We start from the raw sequence: 26,483 nt of genomic DNA, 5'->3' as shown, positions 1-26,483 counted from the left end.
TTACCTGACTAACTTTATGCTGCTAATTACGTGAATTACCCAACGGTGTTGGCGGGTGGCCTTTGTTCATATCAATGACTCTCTTCCCCCAAATAACTACAGCAGACGTGGAATAACATAAAACACACAAGCAAAAAATGAACATAAACACACTAAATAATGCCTAATGCGTGACCCTTTACCCTTTTAACTAAAATAAATATGTACAAGTGGCATAGGTGAAGAGCATGCACACCCCCTTTGCCAAATATTTACCATTACATGAAACAAACCAGACTACAGCTGCAATAGCTGTTATTTAACAAGACTAAATAGTAGCTAATTTCCCTAACCTGAATCTACTTTCCCTACACGTATATCATGCCATTTAACATTGGATTTTGGTACTTATCTTTTGTAGTCAGTCGTCATTCACCCCGGATTCCTCAGCCACATGTCTAGGCTGTTTAGCTGCTCATAATTCCGGTGCTACACAATGGTTGGCAGGTCCGGACGTTGATACCACGTTCCTCCATGATTCTCTCCTGGGTTTCTGCAGAATACAAGTAGATTAATACCAACTTCTTCACCGCTTAATGTGTACACTATACACGATGCCGATCCTGATGTTAGGCTGTAATTGGCTCAGCCTATACATAAATATTAGTCCGAAGTATGTGTCATCAGTTTAAGGGTTCAAACCCAATCGATATAAGTTTATGTAGCGGCTAAATGTACAAAACGCACACGACGCATGTAACCCGTTCAAAAACCGCTGTGAGATACCGGTCACAGTTCGGGTGTTCATCAATCTCACGCGCAGCGCTCGAGCTTTAATTAATTTGAATTTCTAAGTAAAATCTTCGTGGGACCAACTCGTGGTCTATGGACACGGCGAATTATAACTTAGGACATTAAACTGTCCTGTAATTGTCTTGCTCGAGATGAAAATAAACTATACACGCGCACAAGTGTATAACGGTCCTTTGTTAATACAAAGAAAGTCTCCCGTTCGCGGACAGCGTGTTACTCGCACCACCAAGTTCAGAAGAATGAGGACGCTTACCCCACCAGGGCTCCTTAAGTAACCACCTACCCCTTTGTGTCACAAGGCGCACCCACGGCTAACGGTGGTTGGTTGACGGTTGACCGGCTTTCTCCTTGTCAACGACTTCTCGTTCAAATGAAATTATTAAATAGAGACTCGAAATGACATTATTAGGATCCAAGAGTGAATGATAGTTATGATTGCAGGTGATATTTAGTTTGGAACTGTGGAATCCTAGCTTAATTGGGAAATGACCGCTGACAATCTCGAGATGCATTACTGCGAGTTCGAAGTTGGTCATCCTGGCACCTTGTTGTAGAGCTCTCTTCATTTTAATCTAGCCACTCCCACACACAAATCTGTAAAGTTTGAAAGTTTGAACGCCGGTAGCGTGCATAGTAACCATGGCAACGACTCGCTTCGAATTCAAACTGGAGAGCTACCCTCTGGAAAATTCCATTCCATACCGCGCCCAGCTTGCTTATAACGGAACTTCAGAGTTCGTACCCTGCTTCTTGCATGTGAATAATTGATGCGTTGCTATGATTACCATATTACGTATATTGAGGCATTCAGGGAATGGCTCATTAGCTTAACAAATAAGAGTTGTTGGTAGTAAGTGAAGTCTTCGCACAAGGTAGACCACCTGATTACAGTATGTTTTGGGGGAGTGATTGTCAGATACACTTGATAACACAATGTTATGACATAGATGTGCACTTGAATTAATTAATGGTCTCAAATAAGAGAACGACCTGCATAATTTCTAGATATGATGTTTAATCATAATTTTTTAAGGAATATATTGACTTGAAGGGAGTTGTCTTTGTTTCTGTAAGAAGAAATGCTAAGAAATATGAGAACATGTTTGAAAGACGTGATTCATATGAACTGTTTTAAATATTTCCGAAGATATTTTCCCATGTCAATCTGGTTGTGTATTTGGACACAAATAATTTCAGTCAAACAAAGTTAACCTATTGCAACGAATTAACAAAAATGAGATGAAAGCAAGTAGAATTTTCAGAATAATTTTTCAAGAATTTACATGATGAAAGATGTGATTCCAATTTTTGATTTATTCATTACCAAATATGGAAACTGTGTCCGACATTTAAAGACTCTCAATCTACGACAGTGTATATAGTGTGTTCTAATCTAATTTTCATTCATTTAATTAGATGCATCTAGTCTTTGTCTAACTTAAACTATTTTCTTTTCAATCCGATATTTTCAATCTAGTATTTTTCAATGAATATCATTTATTGTAATGTTTTTCATTTTTAATTATCGTAATTTGATATTTTATTTCGATTCAATGTCTCTAATGTAATATTTCGAGATGAATTTTGGGACATATATCAATACTCATTACTTACCATTTCAAAGAGGAAATCTTGACAACCTTTTGCGTCTAACCTTTCTTGATTTACAATAAATGTTGCATAGTAAAAGTTAACCATTCTTTTAATGACTTTTAGAATAGTTGCTTAGATGTAAGGACTAACAACTTGGTAATTTCGTAAGCCGCAGGTAGAAACTAACTAGGAATACGAGTAGGAGACGTCCTCTGCATAAGTTAAGTATTTCTACTAGCATAAATCGGTGATCTTGTCTCTAATGCGGAACCCATAGCCCGTAAACTGTGAATAGCGACAAATGTGATCCTATTTGAGCTAGCCTGGATCTTGTGTGTCTCGACCTGGACGCGGGAAGGGCGCAATAATAATAACATTTTATTCAATTCGAATGGCGTAAACACCAATAGTATTTTCAGTAAGTCGGGAGTATACAAACTGTCATCGGGAAGAAGTGTGTTGGTACGTTATAAAGAGCATGTGAATGCAAGAAAATATTCCAGATACTCTGCCATGTGTGAACATGTGTATGAAAACAAGCATCATTTCACTAATATTGAACGGGACATGGTTTTATTACACCCGTTAAATAAAGATAAACAAATGAATGCCCTTGAGAAGTTAGAAATTTTCAAATTACAAAAATTTGATAGTGAAAATAGCCTTAATAAACACATGGCAGAGGAAGATCGGTTGTTTAAATTGGTGACCCAGTATTCTAGAAAGAGGACAAAAGAGAATGAGGGAAAGCGCGTAAGGGGGGATACATGACTGTAACAACACGTGACTGCACACTCCACCCCTCCTTCCATCCGCCGCACCTCCCACTGCAAGTCCGCAATCAGTCATTGATCAACTTCAATTGCTTTTATATCCCTTTGACAGTCGCATGACAGCCTTGCGCACCACTTGTATTATAACATAGGTAAGTTTTAATAATTTTTTATGCATTGTATTTCATTTTGTTTATTTTACACTCTTGCACTTACAGTTCTGTTTTACCCTTCCTTACAGACCATATAAAGTTCATATCAACTTGGCTGCGTAAACACCTACTAACTGAGGGTATCTGCTTGACAACTTGGTTTTACATCATTTTATATTATTCTTAATATCATCCTACTTGAATTTTATAAGGGAATATTGGATCACCAAGGACACAATAATGTCACATCGCAACAGTGCTCGTACTCAACATTTTATCCATATAGACATCATCCTACTTTGTTTATATTGAAATGACAAGATGGAATTTAATTCGGTGCCACTATCCATCAATTTTTAGTGTTGACAAGATGGAATTTAATTCGGTGCCACTATCCATCAATTTTTAGTGTTGCATATTTTTAGCTTTCTTAAAGGGGGCCCCCATTTTCATTAGATCTTATTGTATACACAAATTTTAACCTAATTAGCTGAAGAAGAGAATGTGCACCGGGTGAGTTGGCCGTGCGGTTAAGGTTGCGCAGCTGTGAGCTTGCATCCGGGAGATAGTGGGTTCGAACCCCACTGTCGACAGCCCTGAAGATGGTTTTCCGTGGTTTCCCATTTTTCACACCAGGCAAATGCTGGTGCTGTACCTTAATTAAGGCCATGGCCACTTCCTTCCCACTCCTAGGCCTTTCCTGTCCCATCATCGCCATAAGACCTCTCTGTGTCGGTGTGACATAAAGGAAATAGCAAAAAAAAAAAAAAAAAAAAAAAGAGTGTGCATGTTCTCGAAACATGTACTAGATATATTGTAAATGTGAAATGTAATAATATAAAAGAAAAATTTATCACATAGTATTGACTGTTTACCAAAATATTGGTAAACACAAGCAGTGGTCATATGATATTGAATGTGGGATCTGATAACAATGTACACCTAACCTGTCGAAAGAATTGGAGCAAACGCAGGCATTTTAGATCACATGTTACACTCATGCAAATTGGTGGTTACATATGCAGCAAGGCACATCTTGCCCCGTCTCAAGTTCGAATAATGCACGCATCTAGTATCTAGGTAGGTTTACCTACAGTAGCCATCAGTTTCTGCGCTTAGCCTACTAATTCGTGAACTTACCGCTGCATACAATGCCAGAATGCGTATCCTTTATAATTATGTTATACTGTGTCAAAATAGATCCAGTAGAAATGAAAGAAATGAACGCCTTAGTTGCTTGTTGACACACATTTGCGGAATGGAGGAGGCCTGTGGTTGGCTGTTTGCATGCTTGGCACCAACAGTGTTCAGCTCCTTCTACCTGTAGGCCTACGACACGCTGTTTGCCACACAATGCGGGAACACCGCTCTTGAGATCTCTCGAAATTTCTCGTGAGATATAGTGCCTGCGCTGGTCTCAAAAAAATCTCAAGATCTCATCTTAGACTGCCCATCACTATCATAATGAACTGAGCGAAGTGAGAGACTCATAACATAAGGAGATAAGAGTGGATGGTGCACAAAATCAAGTAATGGACAACGAAACACGCCAAAGTATATACCCTCCTCATGAACTAATCGTCCCATTAACCTGAGATTTATGCTAATGAATCTTTGAACTATTGTTTCCAGTACTTCTGCTCAAATTTTCTGGGGCACCAAATACCCTACTTTCCATTGCATTGTGAAACAACCCATGAAAATACAATATATGTATTAATTTTCTTTATTCAATAATTAAATTGTATTTTAAGCAGATTTATAATGTTTCTTTATACTGATTTAGGAGATCTTTTGTGTGTTCACAGATGGCGGCATAGTGGATACAAGGAGTTGTACGGTGGTGGTAATAATTCACCACATGGTTCACACAGCAGCCACAAACGTTCACGGAGCCGGTCTCCTCGACCACGACGCAGAAGTCGTGTACGATCCCCTCCATTGCCATCTCGACCACGATCCAGAAGCAGGGAAAGGGAACGAGAACGTGAAAGGCGTCCTCGGACTCCAGAACCTCAGACAACTCGTGTAAGTGGTTTGCTCAACAGTTGAGTATCATTATAGTTTGTTTTGCCTACTCTATAACCAGAATTATTTGGATGCATTTTTTACAACAATTTATGTGTGATGGAGTCTCCATTAACAAACAGATATCTAACATTCATTACGGCGTGTTATTAAGGTTTTCATTGTCAGGATCCACAAATTTTTGATAAGGAAATGACAACCCATAATGGAATATACCTGGAATGTGAAGGTATACTTACCCACATGAATATTAAATCATTGTTTATTATTATTATTATTATTATTATTATTATTATTATTATTATTATTATTATTATTATTATTATTAGCCTTATCCTTATGCAGTACTGTACTGTATTTCCTTTTCCTCTTCTCTGTTGATACACCTTAAATATAATTAAAATGTATTGTCATTGTGAGATTGATGCTTATTTTTATTTATGTAACTGATCCAAGGTGGTTTGCAAGCTGACGCATAATAATCTGTACTATGACCTAGATATTAGGGCACCTTTAAACAACAAGCATCATCATCATCAGCAATAATCTTTACTAATACTAATAAATGTTGTTAGTGCATGAATTTCCAGACAATAATGTAAGGAATCACATGGCCAATTTTGGTAACCTTTTTATCATGAAAAAGCTTCCTCCAGATTATTATATGCTATATATGCTAGCTTATCAGGAGAGCCAGTACTTAAAAAATAATTTTAAAAAAGGGAGAGCCAGTCAAAAAAATTGAGCATCTGGCACTCTTTAAAGCTAATACGCTGCCTGAATAGTTATTTAAAAAATAGGAATAGTAAACATGTATCCTCGTATTCCTCGACGTGGTGTAGTTCTTTCCAGACACACCCTCATTTGAAACTGAGCTTCATGTACCTTTTTAACCACGTACTATCCCTTTTCCATCTTAAAATATCTGGCAGTACCAGGCATTGAACCCAGGCTTCCGAGGACAGCAGCTAATAGTGCTAACCTTTACATTGAGAGGTCGACACCTGAACAGTTAGTCCTATTATAGAATTGATTTCACAAAGTTTACTTATAATTAAGTTTTCTACAGAGAATATTCTCATGCATTTTCTTCCTAACTCCAGCAGTACATGGGAGACTACTGACAAAAATGAGGGCTAAAACAACTCTACTTAAAGATCAGAAAGAAAACAGCTAAGATTTTTAAAAGACGTACCTTTGAAATAGCTTTTAGAATGAACAATAATATCTTATTTAATTCAAACAAAATTGATAGTCAATCAGTACTATAGATCATGTGTTTATGCATAACAACCACCATAGTTTTACTAAAGTGGACAAGGACATGAAATTATTAATTAATAGAAAGTACCCCTTGAAGAGGCTGCCATAAGGACAAAGTATGCACAGTATTTTGTCTTCTAAGTTACTGGTGAGTTTGCTAGTGTGCCAGATAGAAATAACAATCACAAGGTTCAGGAATAAATTTGGAATGTGGCATGATGTATGATTATTGAACCTCATATTACGGCGATAGCGATGTCGCAAAGTCTTCTCCGGTTGAGACTGAGAGAATCCCATAGCTGTACAAGAAATTCAGGGATTGTACCTCGAGCTCCGATCATGAGTGCATGGACCAGAGATGTTGTCTAGGTGATCTATACACAGTTCAGGAAGGAAATCACATGAGTATCTTGGAGAAATTGTTCATATACTTGTCACAGAAAAGTAACAGTGACATAAATTTAAATGAAATTTTGGCAGAAAAAAATTCACTGTTTAAATTGGCAAACTAATATGCTATAAAAAATAAAGAAAATTAAATAGTAATGAGTCTATAACCTTCATCCCCATCATGGTTCATAACAGAAAATCTTCCTATAAGAGTTAAGAAGTCTCAACCGTATTACATTGGTTAGCACAGCTGATTTGCATTCACAGTCTCAGAAGAACAAGTGTTCAGTGTTAACTGAGTGGACCATTTTATTAGTTTCAGACCTCTGAAGATGAAAAATGGATGTTATGTAATAGCTATATTTCAGTTATTTAAAGTAATTTTATACTAATTATTGAATATCTGTTTTAATCAAGTCATTGAAATTGTGAAATACTTTCGCTGAAGAAGAGAATATGTTCTCGGAACATGTACAAGTAATTAACATATATTCAATCTGTTTTTGATCAATATTGACCAGGCAGATTTTTCATCTCCTGTTTATTCAGTTCAGTAAGTTTATCGCTGTAAGTAGTCGATACGGACCAATATAGACCATTAATATGGTCAAATTTAAAGATGCTGAAAACGGTCATTGAGGAAGAAATTCGTGTCATACCGTTGTTCATGAATTGGAAAGCAGTGAATGATTTTCCAAAGCTCTGTTGACTATGCTGTGATGTTTACAGAGAACAATTGAGGCAGTTATATGACTCAATATTGTTGATGTTTTTTGTTGCATTATTGTGTGTTGATTGTGTCAGGTCTTGACATTCTAATGGGGTCATTCTTTTATCTGTAAGAGTTATAATTAAACATACAGCTGTATTTCTGACATCCTGTACATCCACTACCTAAGAAGACCGTAGACTTGGAAAAGAACACAAACAACAATGTGACTTTTTGAGTTATTTCAACATACTAAATCGCAAGCAATCTGTTTTCAAGAAAGGTCATGGCACAACGGCTCTCTTAAAAAATCACCAACGATATACAATCAACTTTTAACAGACAAATCACTATTTTGTCTGTTCAGTTCCAGAAAAGCTTTCAACTGTGTAAACTATGAATTACTTCTAGTGAAGTTAAAAGTCAATCGGATTGTCACAAAATGCTTTGTCATGGTTTGAATCATACTTGTCCCATCATTCTCAGAGAGTTTTCTTTGATGGAATGTGTTTGGGTTGATGATTAGCTAATACTGGTTTACCCCAAGGTTCTGTGCTTGGTCTACTACTGCCTTCACTTGAACCACAATGGTACGTATAAGTTACGAGGTTTGTTCGGAAGAGTTAAAGCGAGGTACATTCAGTGAAACGGGGTGGACCTGGAAGCGGTGATGACAGTGTAGGAGGCATGGCGTCGAGTAAGGGTGACATAAAATTGTTAGTGTTAAACTCTAGAAGTATTGTAAAGAAAGGAATAGAATTAAGTAATTGTATAGATATAAAATATCGCTCCTAGGGTCGGTTGGTGCATGCATTTCAGTGGGCTTGGCATACTGATATGTAATAGCAACTTCTGGCTTGGTGAGGAAAGCAACGGGAAACTGCCTCACTCGTCATTTCCCTAGTACGCATCTTCAGTGACACCTAATCCATTTATGGCAGCTTTTGGCGGAGCTATGGAGGATCAAACCAGCCTTTGGACTGATTACCCAACATACACATATTTACCATCGTGTGGGTTTCTGTAGTCACGTGCTAGTTCGTGAACCACGGGCAACGGCTGAGTGGCTTAGATACCAGTTGCTACGGAATAGGAGTGGGCATCTCGGACATAATCTGAGTCCTGGCCTTCCTTGTGCTCAGGCGGCTAGGGCTATACAATCCACCGTGGTCCCTAACCCATTATAGGAGAGATCCTCACTTGGACAATGTGTAAGTAGGGTAGCATGCTGCTTCATGAATTTACCGAGCTCAGAACATTTTAAGCAAGCCTCAGACATACGGTAGTAGCGGAATCCCACTCCCATTTGACAGGCGAGGGAATCCTTGGAAACAACTTGGCGAACAAAATGAAATTTGATGGGGAGCTGTCAATATTAATGGGGCTTATAGAAGAAAGTAAGTAGAACTGGCTGAGTCAGCAAAGAGGATGCATCTGGATGTGTTAAGAGTAAGTGATATTAGGGTAAGGGGAGATATCGAGGAAGAGATAGGAGATTATAAAGTGTATTTGATGGGTGTTAAAAAGCGAAGGGCAGAGTCTGGGGTAGGGCTGTTCATCAGTAATACTATTAAACGCAACTATAGTTTCTGTTAGGCATGTAAACGAGCGAATGATGTGGGTAGATTTGGCATTTGGAGGAATTAGGATGAGAATTGTCGGAGTGTATTCACCATTTGAGGGTGCAGTTGAGGATGAAACTGACAAGTTTTATGAAGCATTGAGTGACATCATAGTCAGGGTGAACAGCAAGGGTAGGATAGTGCTAATGGGCGATTTCAAAGCGAGAGTTGGAAATAAAACTGAAGGATATAAAGGGTGATTAGTAAATGTGGGGAAGATTTGGAAGCTGATGGGAATGGGAAGCGTTTGGTGGACTTTTGTGCTAATATGGGTTTAGCAGTTACAAATACATTCTTCAAGCATAAGGCTATTCACCGCTACACATGGGAGGCTAGGAGTACCAGATGCATAATAGACTATATTTTAACCAACTTCGAATTCAGGAAGTCTGTTAGGAATGTACAGGGTTCTCGGGGATTTTTCTATGAAACAGACCCCTATCTGATCTGTCGTGAACTAAGATCTGTAGGCCTAGGATAGAGACAGTGAAATCTGTCTGCAAATGAATAAGGGTAGAAAATCTCCAGGACAAGGAAATTAGACAGAAGTACATGGATTTAATTAGTAAGAAGTTCCGAACAGTGGACAGTAAGCGGATTTAGGGTATAAAAAAAGAATGGGTGGTATACAGGGATGCTGTAGTAGCAACTGCAAGGGAATGCCTAGGAACAACTCTGTGTAAAGATGGGAAAAAGCTAACATCTTGGTGGAATGATGAAATGAGAACAGCTTGTAAACATAAAGAGAAGGCTCATCAGAAATGGCTCCAAACAAGGGCTGATGCAGACAAGGAATTCTACATAGATGAAACAGAGCGAAACAAATAGTCATTGAATCCAAAAAGAAATTGTGGGAATATTTTGGTAATAACCTGGAAAGGCTAGGTCAAGCAGCAGGGAAATACATGATGTGCAAGGTAAATCCTTTCATTACTGTTCCATCCATGAACAGTATCTGCTGTAGTATTTACACAATCCATGGATCAAATGGTACGATATTTATGCAGTCTTGGATCTCAACAGATCACGCTAAACAAAGAAGTTGTGCTGCAATATTAATTGTATTGCCTCTCGTAGGCGACAACTACTACTAGCTTGGCTTCCCATTCACTCAGACAGAAATTGCGCACCGTCCATGAAGTACAGTTCTGCACAGCAGAACAGCCCCACCATAAAACAAACTATAAGGTACATTGTTGAAGTTCAGTGTTGCCTTATAATAAAATACTACTACACGACATAGAGAGGTAGTTCATTTAGTAAATAATTAAGAAATGTGATGATTTGTTCCATCACACAATAAGAAAGAAAGAGAGAAAGAAAGTGAGAGAGCTCTTGGTGAAGTGTTTTTCCTAACATGAGAATCAGTGGAGTGAACCACAGAGGTGTAGTTGTACTTTTTGGTACCATACTGTGCAACAGAACAGCCCCACCATAACACAGTACTTTGCTAAATACTGTAGGTTTATTTTTGTGTGTGCTGAAAAGTTCTGGAATTGCATTTGCTTCAAAATTGGTCCATCTCTCTTTTTTCAGGGCTTACTTGGCCAGTGATGCTACTACAGTGATGAGAATATATACTCGTTAAAAGAACCCTGAATATTTGAAGTAGGATTACGAAAATTATAGGCCTTCTCTGTAGTGTTAACAGTTAACGCTATTAGCTGCTGTCCTTGGGGACCTGGATTTGATTCCCAGTACTGCCAGAAATTTTAGATTGGCATAAGTGCTGGTATGTGGTTAAATAGTTACATGCAGCTCACCTCCATTGGGGAGTATGCCTTTAAAAAGTTGCACTACCTTGGGGCGAGGAAAAATTTACATTTTTTACCCAAATTATAAATTGGTGAACACTGGATTGATTAATAGTAAAATTTAGAATATCAAATTGAATAAAGTTATAAAGTCATATTTGTGTTTTAAAGGCCATGTTGAAGCATTTTTAATGTCATAAATGTCTGCTTATTGCACAATTTTTTAGATTCTAAAAGTCCACACTATATTTGTGTTACAGCAACAAAGTGTTCCACAGCGTAGGCCATCATCTCGGAGAAGTCCACGAGTAGCTTCTCTTTCAGCCAGTTCGCGTTCTCTGAGCAGCTGCTCTGATGAGTCATGTTCTGTATGCTCTCCAAAGACACATCGCAAGGGTCCTGCCCTCTCCCCTGCAGGGCATGCACGTCTAACTCCTCACTCCAGGTAATAATATAATTTGGTATCTATAATGTCCTTGGGTATCATTTGCTCTGGGATCAGCTGTCAATCAGTCAGTAGTCAGTTAAAGTAATTGTTTTGTCAAAACGTGTCATTTCTCAATGTAAATGTGACACCATTTTATTTTTGTGGAAAAGAATAGAGATTGTTAGTAGGGGTTAAAAGGAACTTACCTTTTCCATGATATGAGAGTTGTTGCTCTAAGTTCAGTTAAATGTTGTATTAAATTAACTTTAGTAATCAGGAGGGATGAGATCTTGCCTATTTTATCCCTTTGTACAAAAACATAGGCTTTTAAGATATAAATTCATTTTAGGCTATTTTAAGGGTTCGTTCCTATCAGGAGTATATAATTGCCTATTTAATGCCTTTTGACTAGTTTTTTTTTTTAAACCAATTTCCTTCCAATGCATTATATTTGAGCTGGTGTGGTTGATTTATATCATTTTCCTCTTCAAGAAACATTTGGTGATCTACAACAAAAATATCAACATAACTTGGAATACTATCTCCCTTAAAACAAACTATGATCATACTCACGAAAAACAATAATCATCATCATCATTAATCATCATGACCTCATATCATTATTCACATTTAAAACCATCACTTCACATTTCATATCAATATAGCATATCACTTCACCATAATATCATTAACTCATTCCAACTTTACGTATTTCTAACTGTCATCAAGGACAGTGTTCCTACCTACTCTGTCATAGTCTCAATCTTTTAATAATTCCATAAAATATTACCATATCCTTCTATTTAGTAAACATATCCTACATACGATCTCATTTCCTCTATTACTTGATATCGTAAGTTCTCACATAAGCCTAATATTATCGCGACGTCGTATGAAATTCTCCAAGAGATAAAAAGTTAACCTCCTCTCATATTACATTGACAGCATTGTTCAGAAATTTAATGATTATTTGCATTTTTAGCAATATAAATTATTGAAAGTTCATGACTAATACAGTATTGCAACAAAACAACTTGCCACAATACATAAATTAATAGCCCTATATATGCTACAATAAAGTGCGATCATAGTTCTCAATCCCAAAAAATAAAAGGAACAAAGGAATTTACCTCCTTACCTCCACTTCTTCAGCCAGTTGAACCTCGACGATTTTTCTGTGGGCATTGCCGCAAACGCTTTCTTCTTCCACTTCACAATAAGTCGCAACACGTTCCGAACGTAAAGCGTACGCGTACAGCAGATCGCATCGAAAGGAAGGTACATGGCATATGGGTTGTGCAACATAGTTCGACGACTGGTTCTCGCATATATCTTAGGAGGTTGGAGGGGTCAGAGGCTTCGAGGTCAAATTGTTCCTTGTTTCCCATGATGGAAATTTCCCTAGAACTATTTCTGGTGACTTCTGAAAATTCTAATTTTTTTGTTTGTGGGTTAAACAGATATTGAGAAAAGAGAAGACATTTCTGTCGAACACACTAGCTACAACATAATGCACTGGAAGAAAATTGGCTTTTTTAAAATAGTCAAAAGGCATCAAATAGGCAAATATACTCCAAATAGACACAAACCCCTGAAATAGGCATTCATAGGCACAATAAAACCAACGAAAAGTAGCTAAAAAGACCCTAAAACGGATTTATTTCTCAAAAGCCTACGTTTCTGAACACAGGAATAAAATAGGCAAATAGGCAAATTCCTGTCTCTAGTAATCATGTAGGCTGAGTGGACCTGGAACCAGACTTACATCCAGGTAAAATTGCCTGACCTGGTCGCAATCGAACCCGGGCCCTCTGGATGAGAGGCAGGCGAGTTAGACCATGAAACCGCATTAATTACCGGTACGCGAGTTGAAAATCTCGATACTTTATATTCAGTTTTACAGGCGAATCTTCGTCATTTTCTCGTGAAAACTTTCAGTTCGGCAACTTTGGTTACGCTAGCCAAACTCTTCGAAAAATCTAATAACGCCAAACCAAACGACAATCGACCACAATTCTGAAAATTCCCATTTTTGTTCGTGGGTTAAACAGATATTGAGAAAAGAGAAGATAATTCTGTCGAACACACTAGCTACAATATAATGCACTGGAAGGAAATCTCTCATCTAATAAAATAAAGCACATTAGATACAAAAGCGTCCAACATGATGGCGAAATCCCTTTTTTTTTTTTAATCTTACATTGTAATTTGGTCACCGGTATACTGTTCGTAGTCAGCTTCTGGAAATCTCGAACCGCGTAAATTAGGCCTACATCGACTTTTAAAGGCTATGTTGAACTCGAAAACATGGTTTCGAATGTATCGATTCTTAAAAGTTCTCGAATGCATTATATTCAATTCTGCATGTCACAAATTCATTCAAATTGGAAAGATAAAAGAAATATCATCAAAACTTCAGAAATTACGGTTATTCGTGACCTTGAGGTCATCTGGAAAGCGCGCTCGCTGCATATGTCAGTGCGAGTTGGAAATGGTACCAACCACTTAAATGTAACGTGCGGAAATAAAACGACTGCGGTTTTTGGTATTTTAACACGAAAACGTAAAATTCCCAGTCATACATTAGGACCTAAACAGTAATAGGCAATCCCAGGACCTCCCATGGCTTTTTTTTTTTGTTTTAATGTAAGGTGCAACATCTGTTCTGGTCTCGCTAAGATAATCATGTACGATAACATTAAAATACTGAATTTGTGTTAAGAAGGAGCAGTTTCGATTCCTGCCTGAAAGCCCAGTTACTCTACAGTGCCCTGAGCAAAGTGCCGTAAACCTGTTCGGCAGTACGATCGAAAAAATATGAACATCTAACCCTGGACATAATATGGACGTTTTATAAGTGCGAACATTTGACGAAACTCGTTCCATCTTCAACCAGAGCTGTCGAAATGCGCCATGTCTCCTTACAATTGTTGTGACCACTCTCTGCTTTATGATTTTCCGAGATTCTCTGAACAATATCACCCAAATGCGATGCTAAGATGGTCCCTTATGCAAGTTCACAGTCGATCGCTTTTCCAGTGCCGGTACAGTACTTGCTCTAATTGTCGCTATGACGGGGCGTTAACGCCAAGATCCATGCCATACCCGCCCTTTTATGAGATACAGTTTATTAAAAAACGATTGATTGAGGATTTAGCGTTGATGGGACTGGAATTTCTGGACGGTTGATACAGGAAATCTTTTCTTCGAGGAATGGATAATGCGGGACTTTTACAAAGTGATTTAATTACGATGCTTGCTGGACCACGTAATTTGAATGCATATTCCAGGAAAACACATTTTCCAGGAATGGATAATCGAGGTTCCACTGTATTCAGACGACCTTGCATTAGCCTGCCAGAGTGCAACTTTTGAAGACGTAGAACTCACTCTGGACAACGTTCTGAAGGAATTAGGCATATACTACAAGGCTAACCACCTAAAGCCGAATCCATCAAAATCTCTGCTTTGTGCTTTACACCTCAAGAACAGAGGCATCAAGGAAATTACATGTCCCCTGGAATGAAACCCTCTTGGAACTTTTTCACCCCAAAGTACCTAGGAGTAACACTGGACTGCTCCCTCACTTTCAGGGAACAGTGTTTCAACATCAAGCACAAAGTCAGTGCCAGAAACATCATCCTGAGGAAGCTGAGAGGTACAAACTGAGGTGCAAAGCCACAAGTTCTTAGAACCACTGCATTGGCTCTGTATTACTCTGGTGCAGAATACGCATCTCCTGTGTGGTATAGATCATACCACGCCAAGACTGTGGACCCTGCCCTGAATGGAACTTGTAGATTAATCACAGGATGCCTGTAACCTACTCCTGTTGAAGAGCTATATTGTCTCCAGGTATTAGTCGAGAAGTCGCTGCCGATCAAGAACGACTGAAGGTTGAGAATGTTGAAGCTCACCCGCTGTTTGGTCATCAACAATCTCAATCTAGGCTGAAATCCAGGAAAAGTTTCCTCCAGTCATCAAAGCCCTTGAAAGGACCACCAGCTAAGGCAAGACTTTCTTTGTGGAAATCCAAACAGCAAGAATGGATGGAGCCACATGAACATTTTCCGGCTGGCTACAATGAAGACTGGAGTGTTTGGAGGTCCCTTAACCAATTAAGAACTGGTGTCAGCAGGACTAAATCCTCACTTAAGTTATGGGGCTTCATATCAGAGGACAACAAGTGCAACTGCGGTGAAGAACAAACAGTGAACCATATGTATTGCACCCTTTACCTGTAGAGCTCGCATTAATTTGTACTGGTTCTTGCCTCGGCTGCTATAAAAAATATATACTAACCGCTACTGGAGATCTATCTCGTTGGTGATCAGTTCTTCGTCGCCTCCTGGCTGCTAATAAGGATTATCTAACTACGGGCCATCTATACTATAGTATAAAAGAAAATCTATTTTGACTCAGACTGATTTTTATAATATTAAATCTTTATTAACGATAGAGGAAACATAATTACCATATTCTATCGACGAATAGTGAAAATATAAACATAGAATATCAAGCTGCAAACAAGTTGAAATCTTGTTCTAATGCCAGCTTAAAAGCTTTCCTGAATTTTACTATCATCATGAATGAATATGGCTTTTTTTATACAATTAATTAATTAATTAATTAACTTTCACATTAGTAATTCATCTTATTATTTGACAAAGCCTTCATTTTTTTTATCATCATTGATCTAAAGTGTATTATACCATCATAGTTTAATAACCATCAGTTAAGTGTTTTGACTGCAAATTAATATCACTAATTATTGCATTATAATAAATTACAATTTTTCATCATGTGGGTTATTAACTTTTCATTTTCTTAGAACATTCCAACATAAATTGCTGGAGTCATTTCTCCCTTTCTTAACCATTCTTTATTATTTAAATATGACATACTTTCCTTGCAAATAATAAATCTATATATATAAAATAAGAGTTTTGTCTGTACATTGCTCAGAATTTAAAAAGGATGGTAGGTCTGTATGTATGTATGTATGTACGTACACGCATCACGAGAAAACGGCTGAAGAGAATTTAATGAAAATCGGTATACAAACTCGGGTAATAAGTCGCTACAATCTAGGCCATAAATCATTTTATTCACGCTGAGTGAAATGGTAGTTTAGGGGAAGTCCTAAACTTTAATTTTCAAATATTTCTGTTATTAGTGGTCATATCTTAATGAAAATCGGTATACAAAGTCGGGGAATAAGTCGCTATAATCTAGGCGATAAATAATTTTACTCACGCTGAGTGAAATGGTAGTTTAGGGGAAGGCCTAAAATTTAATTCTCAACTATTTATTAATGGCCGTATCTTAACGAAAATCTGTAAGGAAAGTCGAGGAATAAGTCGCTACAATCTAGGCCATAAATAATTGTATTCAAGCTGAGAAAAATGGTAGTTTAGGGGAAGGCCTACAATGGAATTCTCAAATATTTATGTTATTAGTGGTCCTATCTTAATGAAAATCGATATGCAAAGTCGGGAAATAAGTCACTATAATCTAGGCTATAAATAATATTATTCACGCTGAACGAAATGGTAGTTTATGGGTAGGCCTAAAATTTAATTCCCAAATAGTTATGTTATTAATAGTCGTATCAATAAATACTACATAACTAAAGTTATACAGTATTATATTTCTGATCATTTATGTCTTATATATTGTTACCATACCGGCTGTGATAAAAAGATATTCATGACTTTGGATTTTTGTTACTAAGTCCTTATCAGCGCCAAGTCACGAGAAAATGGGTAGACGGGTTTTATTGAAATCAGTATGTAAAGTCGGAGAATAAGGAACTACAGTCTACGCTATAAATAATTTTATAAGACGCCCTAAGATCACAGAGTCAAAAGAAAACTAAATGTGAAGGCCTACAATATAGAAAGCTCATAAAACTGATCAAGAATAACATTACATTGACCATTGTTTGTTGTGATGTGCTTTGTCCTCTGTTGCCACTCATCTCCGATAGATAGGATTACTGCTGCGTACAGAGTATTTTTTTTTTTAATTTGCCTTACGTCGCACCGTCGCAGTTAGGTCTTATGGCGACGATGGGATAGGGAAGGGCTATGAGTGTGAAGGAAGCTGCCTTGGTCTTCAGGTATGGTGCCTGGTGTCAAAATGGGAATCCACGGAAGAACGTCTTTAAGGCTGCCGACAGTACGATTCAAATCCACTATCTCCCAGATGAAAGCTCACAGCTGCGCGTCCCTCACCACAAGACCAACTCGCCCAGTCGTACGAGTGTAACTGTCTGCCTAAATATTGGCAGGAAGTAGCTGGGGAGTTAGGTAACTTTCTTCTTTAACATGCCATTCCTCTGTTTCATAAATTTTCCGATACTACTGGTACGAAACACACTGGTTCACGATAGCATTCAAGCTATTCAATCCCTGCTCTGTGGCACTGATTGGAATGAGATGCATGCAATATTGAATGGAATAATGGCAGATAAGTGTTCACGGCTGTTTGCGGCCAGGTCATTCCAGCTCTGGAACTTTGGACTGTTAGATCGGTACCATAGTACTGTTTGTTGAAAGTGAGAAAATGTGCAATTTTTCATTTGATTGAGTTTTTTATAAGATAACATTGCTTTTAATCGCTACATTCCTACTGACGTTTTTGTAATGACCTATGTTGACTTCAGTTACGAAAACCACAGAGTCAGTCTTTCTGAGAATCCCGTTAAAATTGAAATAATAAAGAGGTTCAACCTATTCAATACCAAAGAATAAGAAATGCAGTGATTACATTCTTATTCAATAATAAGTAGAAGTGGTACCGGTTTCGACCCTAGTCCAGGTAATCATCAGCCGATTAAAACATGAAAAACAATGCATAGGAAAAAGAAAATAAAAGATCAAGTTCACTCCGGATCAGTAGAAGAGGCGATATGACGGGGGTAGACACTGTGAAATTCAGAAGAAGTAAAATGTAAGTCACTTAAAAGAAACAGTACGTAATTTTCTGAGCGTCAGTACGGCACACACAGTGTTATGCAAAGTCTTATAATGAAAAGCGGAGAATGGTATACAAGCTAGCTCATTTAACCGTTCTCCGCTTTTCATTATAAGACTTTGCCTAACACTGCGTGTGCCATACTGCCGCTCAGAAAATTACGCACTGTTTCTTTTAAGTGACTTACATTTTACTTCTTCTGAATTTCGCAGTGTCTACCCCCGTCATATCGCCTCTTCTACTGATCCGGAGTGAACTTGATCTTTCATTTTCTTTTTCCTATGCATTGTTTTTCATGTTTTAATCGGCTGATGACGACCTGGACTAGGGTCGAAACCGGTACCACTTCTACTTATTATTGAATAAGAATGTAATCACTGCATTTCTTATTCTTTGGTATTGAATAGGTTGAACCTCTTTATTATTTCAATTTTAACTGTGATACTTTTCAATACGGAACAATGAAATTTTTATCTTTAAATGAGAATCCCGTAGCGAAGCACAGGTACATCAGCTAGTATAAAATATAAAAATATAAACCACTGTATAACTTTCCATCATTTACATGCAATTTATGAAGTTGTTATTATTTAAAATATTGGAAATTACTGAAGTTTGTTGTTTGCTATTTCTGGATTAACATAATTTTTACTGTTTTCACGACGACGTGGGATCTATGAAATCCTATTTGAGTATCCCTAATATTCACTGTTACAAATGGCTCTATAGACTGCTCAACAAGATATGGGAGGAAAATACTATTCTTGAGGACTGGAAGAAGGGCATCATTGTACCTCTGTTCAAAAAAGGAAGCCGACGAAAATGTGCTAATTACCGTGGTATCACACTACTGTCTCGTGCTGAAAATATTGGAAAAAATAATAGAGACCAGAATCAGAGATATTGTTGAACCAATTTTGGAAGAAGAGCAGTATGGTTTCAGACCAGGAAGGTCAACTACAGACCTTATATTTGCAATTAGGATGCTAATGGAAAAATACTGGGAGAAGAACAAGCCTTTATTTCTAATATTTTTGGACATTGAGAAAGCATACGATAGTGTACCAAGGGAAAGGATTTGGCATTGCATGAAAGAACTTCAAGTGCGAGACAGCCTCATAGACAAAGTGAAAATGTTGTATAGTGGGAACAGAAGCTGTATTCAAGTAGGATGTGGTTTGTCGGACTGGTTTGAAACAAAGAGAGGAGTGCAGCAGGGCAGCTCATTGTCACCACTTCTATTTATTATTGTAATGGATGTAGTCATTAAATCTATTAAAAAGAAAGAACATTTGCAGATGATGTTGCGATCTGGAGTGACTCAGAAGAGGAATTGGGAGAGAGAATACAAAGCTGGAATGAGGAGTTTAAGAAATATGGTTTAAACATCAGCAAGACCAAGACGGTGGTGATGAAAGTGTATCGGGAAGGAGCAGAACCAATAGTCGTGTTAAATGAAGCTCAACTGGACAGCGTTCCAGTTTTCAAATACTTGGATAGCGTTATATCAAATGACAACCTAGCAAAACATGAGGTGAACAATCGAATCAATAAGGCAACACAATTTTACCACCAGGTAAGACACCTGCTGTGGGATGAGCAAATTCCCATGAAAACAAAAATGACATTGTACAAGTCCTATTATACACCAATTCTTACATACAGTCTCGAAACCACAGTACTGACCAATAGAGATAATTCCAAACTTCAGGCAGCTGAAATGAAATTCCTATGCACTATGATCCAGAAAACCAGGAAAGACAAGATTAGGAATGAGAAAATTGGAGAAGAATTAGGAATAGATGATTCTCTCCTCAATAAGATTCAGATATCAAGAATGAAGTGGTTTGGTCACATGAAGAGGATGCCAGTAAACAGAATTGCAAGGAAAGAATTTGACAGAAAGGTAGAAGGAAGACGCACCTGTAATTGGTAAAAAAATATATATATAATTTATTCTCCAAATTTTTAGTTCAGTAACTCGTATGACCTGTTATTGATTGTTGTGTGAGATACACTAATATATCTAGTACGGTGTTTACGTAATTTTTACGCGAGCCATCCTTCCCTAACTAAACATAAATGAATACGGTTACTCCCTCACTCAAATGAAAGAACAAATAAAGAAATTTACTATGTTACATTGAAGTTACAGAGGGATATCACCTAACTATGCTAGTAAACATTTAAAAAAATATCAAACCTGCTTGAAAAACAAATAACATCCTAAATCCTACCTCTGTTCACATTTATTTACGTGGTACTTATTCAAACACAGTAGTGGATGTATAAAAATAAACAACCTTTTTTGCTTTACGTCGCACCGACACAGATAGGTCTTATAGCGAAAACAAATAACTAGGCCTCAGATTGCACCACTACATAGTTAAAATAAGGTTATCCTGCTCAGTGCCCATTGATTACAAATCACTGAGTGCTTGCATATTTCTATGACCACATGTGTCTTTCATGGCTTCATTAAGAATTCACAGTGATAAATAGAATATATATAGTAATCAGAAATACCAAGCTCGATAGCTGCAGTCGCTTAAGTGCGGCTAGTATCTAGTAATCGGGAGATAGTGGGTTAGAGCCCCACTGTCAGCAGCCCTGATGAGGGTTTTCCGTGGTTTCCCATTTTCACACCAGGCAAATGCCGGGGCTGTACCTTAATTAAGGCCACGTCCGCTTTCTTCCACTTCCTAGACCTTTCCTATCCCATCGTCGCCGTAAGACATATCTGTGTTGGTGCGACGTTAAGCAAAAAAAAAAAAAAACCAGAAATAAAGCAATCAATAATCCATTCTCATAATAAAATGAAATTCTGGAAACATGTGGTATTACCGACTTACCCGGTATCGAATTTAAATATTTAGTCGTAAGTAAAGTTATTGCAATACAATCTTTGCAAGACAATCGGGTGTTTAAGACTACGTCAATAAATATTCACCATGATAAATTCCTATGGCTTACATATAATTACCTTACTTAGCGATGGTGTGTCATGTTGGTTCATGTTATTCTGTCGTGCTATTCACTTACTATATGGTGCACATCAACTCATAATGTTCAATTAAGGCACTTGTCCTTACACTCAATTGCACCACTTCCTTGGCTCACAGCCCCGGCATTTATTTTTTCTCAGCTCTATGGCTAGAACATTAATTAAATTACGTCAGCTGTACAGCTGGGATACTATCACTTCAGCTCTGCAGCTGGCATATATTAATTTCATCTCATTATCCTTAAGAATTTTATCTACAGTTCATATCGACTTATCACTTGTACCTCTGTCATACAACATTGCTTTCGTGTAACTAGTTTCAACATTATCTCTATACATAATTTTATACTCCACAGTTGGCTGCTTCAAATCGTTATCTTGCCATATACAGTGTAACACTACTGACCTACTCATTACAAATTACTAATTATGTACTCCCATTGTCTAGAAAATGAAAGTGTTTCCTTCCCAATTTGCTGGCTGGTCACCATTGAAATAAAAGTTCCACATTCTATGAACTGCCTTCCACTGTTAAAGACATCGAAGTGTTGTAACAGAAATATGAGATTAATAAAATTCTTATTATATTAAAAATGAATAATTGTTCCTTGACGAGTGCTCATTATTTGATTCCCAACTGTTTTAATGCGGCAATGCCGTTTTAAAAGCACAATCCGTAACATTATTCTATGCTTGCACACTGCCCAATAATCTCCAAGTGTCCTGTACCTACAATACAATATAGAGCAATCACAGTTCACGTCTACATCCAACGACTGGCGTGGCGTCTCTCCTCAGGTCCTGTCACTTGTGCGGATTGATATCCCTTGAATTTTTCTGGGGTTTTATGGTTGCCAGAGCATCTATTTATTTACACAACAACTCCTGTCATTTCACTACTACCTCCTATAACAAATAAATTTATAGCAGTTCAATTATTATATCTTGGTTGCAAAGTTGATCACTGAATTTTAAATAATTTCCACGGCTTAGGTTGGAATATTTCATCTAGCGGACTGTGTGACGTGGTTAAAAAATGGCGGCAATACTAATCGTCCCTTGTAATACGACGCATTTTCACTTTATTAATTGTCGGCCACACATCTAATAAATTTCCTTCCTCCAATATTTATGCTATATGAATCAGAGTATTATTTCCACAAAATCATCTGTAACTTCTTTCAGATATCCTATAATGACTAAATAATACAGACCGCGAACTTTGAAATACTTAGAATGGTGAATCTTCATTTTTAGGGGTTGCAGGATGGTATTTCATATCTTCTGTCTTCGTTGCTCCGTGGTTCCTTGTCTTGCAAACAGCGGAAAATTCCCACACTTCTGGGTGGCTTGTGCTACTTTTTCTGCTTTCTGCTGCACACCAGTGAGCTGGTGTTCGCCAAGATAATTGTTTTATTGCCCCCAACAGAACGTGATTTTAAGAACAGTGGCTGAAGGATACTCTTTTGTGGTCTTTGCCAATATACGGCTGTAAGAGCACTGAATTTCGCTCTATGGAAAAATTCACATTTAATATCTAATGAATTTATTATTATAATCAAGTGAGGCTCAGTTCGATAGGTGCAGTATCAATGTCCTCTCTGCCCATTTTCATGCTCAGAGCAAGATTTAATGCTTGCTGATGACAATGCCCTAGGTGTGGCTTAGTTTTGGAAAAACACCATCTAGATGTACAGTAAATTTGATCAATTTCCTTCGTTTGTTAATGTTTTAAATTTTGTAAATAGTTTAATTATTATTTTAACTGTATGATTAAGTATGCTTCTGACACGAGTAAATAAATAAAATTCGTTTCATCTCATTAATTCCTTTGATGAGGTTGACGTCAAGAAGGATATATGAACATAAAAAATTGCTACGATGATTCGTCTCACTTCATACTAAACCCCGTAGAGAAAAGGGATAATGCATTATTATATCATGCAATGTTGATACAAAAGAACTTAATGGCCATTCATTTGTCTCCGTCAGTTGAGCCACGGCCATCTTGATATATAGAGGCCTGGTACCAATAGTTGTGCATCACGCGTATAGTGCTCATCTCTTTTGTTGCGTGTAATTCCTATATTGCTGATACGATACTTTTTCTCACAATGTGACAAAGGAAATGCAATAAGAAGCCTATAAACACATAACATTGAAGAAAACACTATCAAAGGAATACATACGAATACACAAATAGATGCACTCAAGGTAGAATATTACGTATTGTAAAATGTTCGACTGAAGGGTACTCGCCTGGACTGCACGTTGATGATGACTAGCTGAATTGCGATTTCCTCTGTTTAAAAATGCATCTTTGAATCAGATATCAAGATCTGTGTTAATGAGTAGCTTTCCACAATTTGAAAAGTAGTATGACGGTCACTAGGCAAACTGTTGCTGTCTCTAAAATGTAATTATATTACACTTTATTTGAGCACATAGTGGTATTAATTATTTATGAATAGCAGTATAATTATTAAATTAATGTAGTAATGGTTCACCTTTCAATACTATAATATGCAGTATTCTAAATTACATTAATTGGGGACTAGTTTCGGCCGGGGCTGGCCATCTTCAGCCTTAATGTAAAACATCTAATAACTAAACAAATGTACATGCACACAATTGACATAAAACAAATGAAACAAATATATATAAATTGACATTAAAAACTGGGATGAAATTATGAGTAAATTTGAAAATAACTAGGTTCTAACATCTTCACTATGCTCATCATCGAGACTCTTTCACGTATTAATTAATATACACAGAACTGTTAGTTCTAATACTGCTAATCATTAATAATTCGATTGTAAATGGGAACTGGTAAATGTTGATCCCGTAGTTCATCACCAAATCTATTTGAGTGGTGTTAGCCATATGCAAGTCATTGGACACCGCTGTAAATAACCACTAGCTGACAGACAACTGTTAGATGTTGTTTCATCATCAGTCAAAGTAATGAAATGAGATGCTCTCGTGGTGCTTGTTAAATCATGTTGAAATGTTGTTGGACATTGTCAGGACAGCGCATGAAGATGTGGTTAAAACAGATACATTGTGTCTGGTATAAAATTTGCAATTCATTGCAGTGCCCATGAAGTTAACCTGAATAAATTAGATAAAATGAAATGAATTAAATTCATTCATACACTATAAAGACTCTGTAAGTTGTAGAATAGAATAGATTTATTTATCAACAGGTTATTTTCCCAATTAAAGATGATTCAATAAAACATAATATACAACAAATACACCTTAAGTGAATAACACTAATTTCCTAAAATAATAACCAAGTTCAAACTAAATCTAGAGATATTTTTATGTGAATATTTACAAAACCTTAAATAAATAAAATAAATAAATAAAACTCAATCTCCTTAAATAATTGACATTATTAAACTACATGTAGTAACATTTACATATTTACATATCTTATAGATAGGGCCTTAAATTCATGAGGTCATTAGGGCATGTCTGATTTTAGACAGGGGTGAGTGGAAAAGGTCCACTGATTCATCCACCTCATTCAGTGATCTTAGTGCCCTCACAAGCCATGAGTTAGCCCGAGCCACAGTTCTCACTTTAGGCAGATGAAAAATATACCTTTGCCTAGTATTTCGACGAGGAACATGTAATGCAATCAGCTCCAGTAATGTTGAGCAATCCACTCTATTCGTCAGACACTTATAAAGAAAGAGGGCATTGGCACATCTGCGGCGTGAGTGCAATGTCCTCATGCCCATAGTCTCACAAAAAGACTCGTAATTGGACAAAGAGAGAGAAATACCCAAACCCTTGTAGCTGATCCATTTCATGAACCTTATTTGGACTCTTTCCAAGTTTTGTATTAAATACTGCTGAGAAGGCAGCCACACCTCGCAACAATATTCTAACGATGGCCTGATTAGAGTGCAAAACAAAGTTATTAGAGTTCTAGGAGAAACAAATTTGGCACAATTTCTATTCAGAAAGCCAAGTAATTTACACCCTTTCCTAGAAATCTTGTCTAAATGTTTCTCGAAGGAAAGACCGTAGCAGTTTGAAAGTGTCACACCAAGATCATTTATTTCCTTCACACGAGCTATTTGGAAATTGCATAAATGGTAAGGGTAATTTACTGGTTCCAACTTGCGTGAAAATGTAATTGCGTTGCATTTTGAAGTATTCAAACCAAGCAGCCACTTTTTACACCAGTTACTTAGTAGGTTTAAGTCAGACTGTAACAACTTACAATCCAACTCACTATTGATTACCTTAAAGATCTTTAGATCGTCAGCATAGAGAAGGCAATTACTGTGTTGTATAACTGATGTTATATCATTTATGAATATGACAAAGAAAAGAGGGCCCAGCAAAGAGCCTTGGGGGTCATCTGAAGTAGGGTGGTACGGCTTTGACATAATACCAGCAGCTTTTACTACGCAAACTCTATTAGTGAGATAGCTTCTAATCCACTCCAGAACATTTCCTCCTATCCCATATGCTGAGAATTTGGTGAGTAGAGCATCATGTTGAACTGAATCAAAGGCTTTGGAGAAGTCCGTATAAACAACATCCACTTGTTGCCTCCTGTCGAGAGATTCTGAAACGAAATTGATATACACCGCTATATTGGACACGGTAGAGCGTTTCTGTACAAAACCGTGCTGTGCTATATTAATATACTGTGAAACTGAACTGTACAATCTCTTATACACGATCTTCTCTGCCACCTTTGAAATTAGGGACAATAACACAACAGGCCTACAGTTATCAAACACTATTTTGTCTCCTTTCTTGAACATTGGTATGACGTAATCTTTCTTCCACTCACACGGAAAATACCCTGACGAGAATGACATATTTATTATGATGCTAAGTGGCCAACCTAGATCAGATGCACATTCTTTCAATACTATTGTGGGTACGTCATCTGGACCACATGATTTGGAGGTATCCAAAGAAGCAAGAATTGAAGATACCTCTGCTGGAGAGGTCACTATTGAAGTT

At 37.3% G+C, this 26,483-nt stretch overlaps 1 protein-coding gene across 4 annotated transcripts in view; it reads left to right on the top strand.

Moving 5' to 3' along the window:
- Nucleotides 1-26,483, top strand: part of LOC136856876 (serine/arginine repetitive matrix protein 2) — a 120,009-nt gene that overhangs the window by 46,555 nt on the left and 46,971 nt on the right. For all 4 annotated transcript variants that reach the window (XM_067135090.2, XM_067135091.2, XM_067135093.2 and 1 more), the window contains 2 exons: nucleotides 5,119-5,338; nucleotides 11,337-11,521. In XM_067135090.2, coding sequence (XP_066991191.1) covers nucleotides 5,119-5,338; nucleotides 11,337-11,521 — 405 coding nt within the window. The remainder of the gene's footprint in view (nucleotides 1-5,118; nucleotides 5,339-11,336; nucleotides 11,522-26,483) is intronic.

The sequence above is a fragment of the Anabrus simplex genome, chromosome 1, assembly GCF_040414725.1.
Source record: "Anabrus simplex isolate iqAnaSimp1 chromosome 1, ASM4041472v1, whole genome shotgun sequence".
Taxonomy (NCBI): domain Eukaryota; kingdom Metazoa; phylum Arthropoda; class Insecta; order Orthoptera; family Tettigoniidae; genus Anabrus; species Anabrus simplex.
The sequence above is the reverse complement of the archived record's forward strand: the minus strand, read 5'-3'. Positions and strand labels throughout refer to the sequence as shown.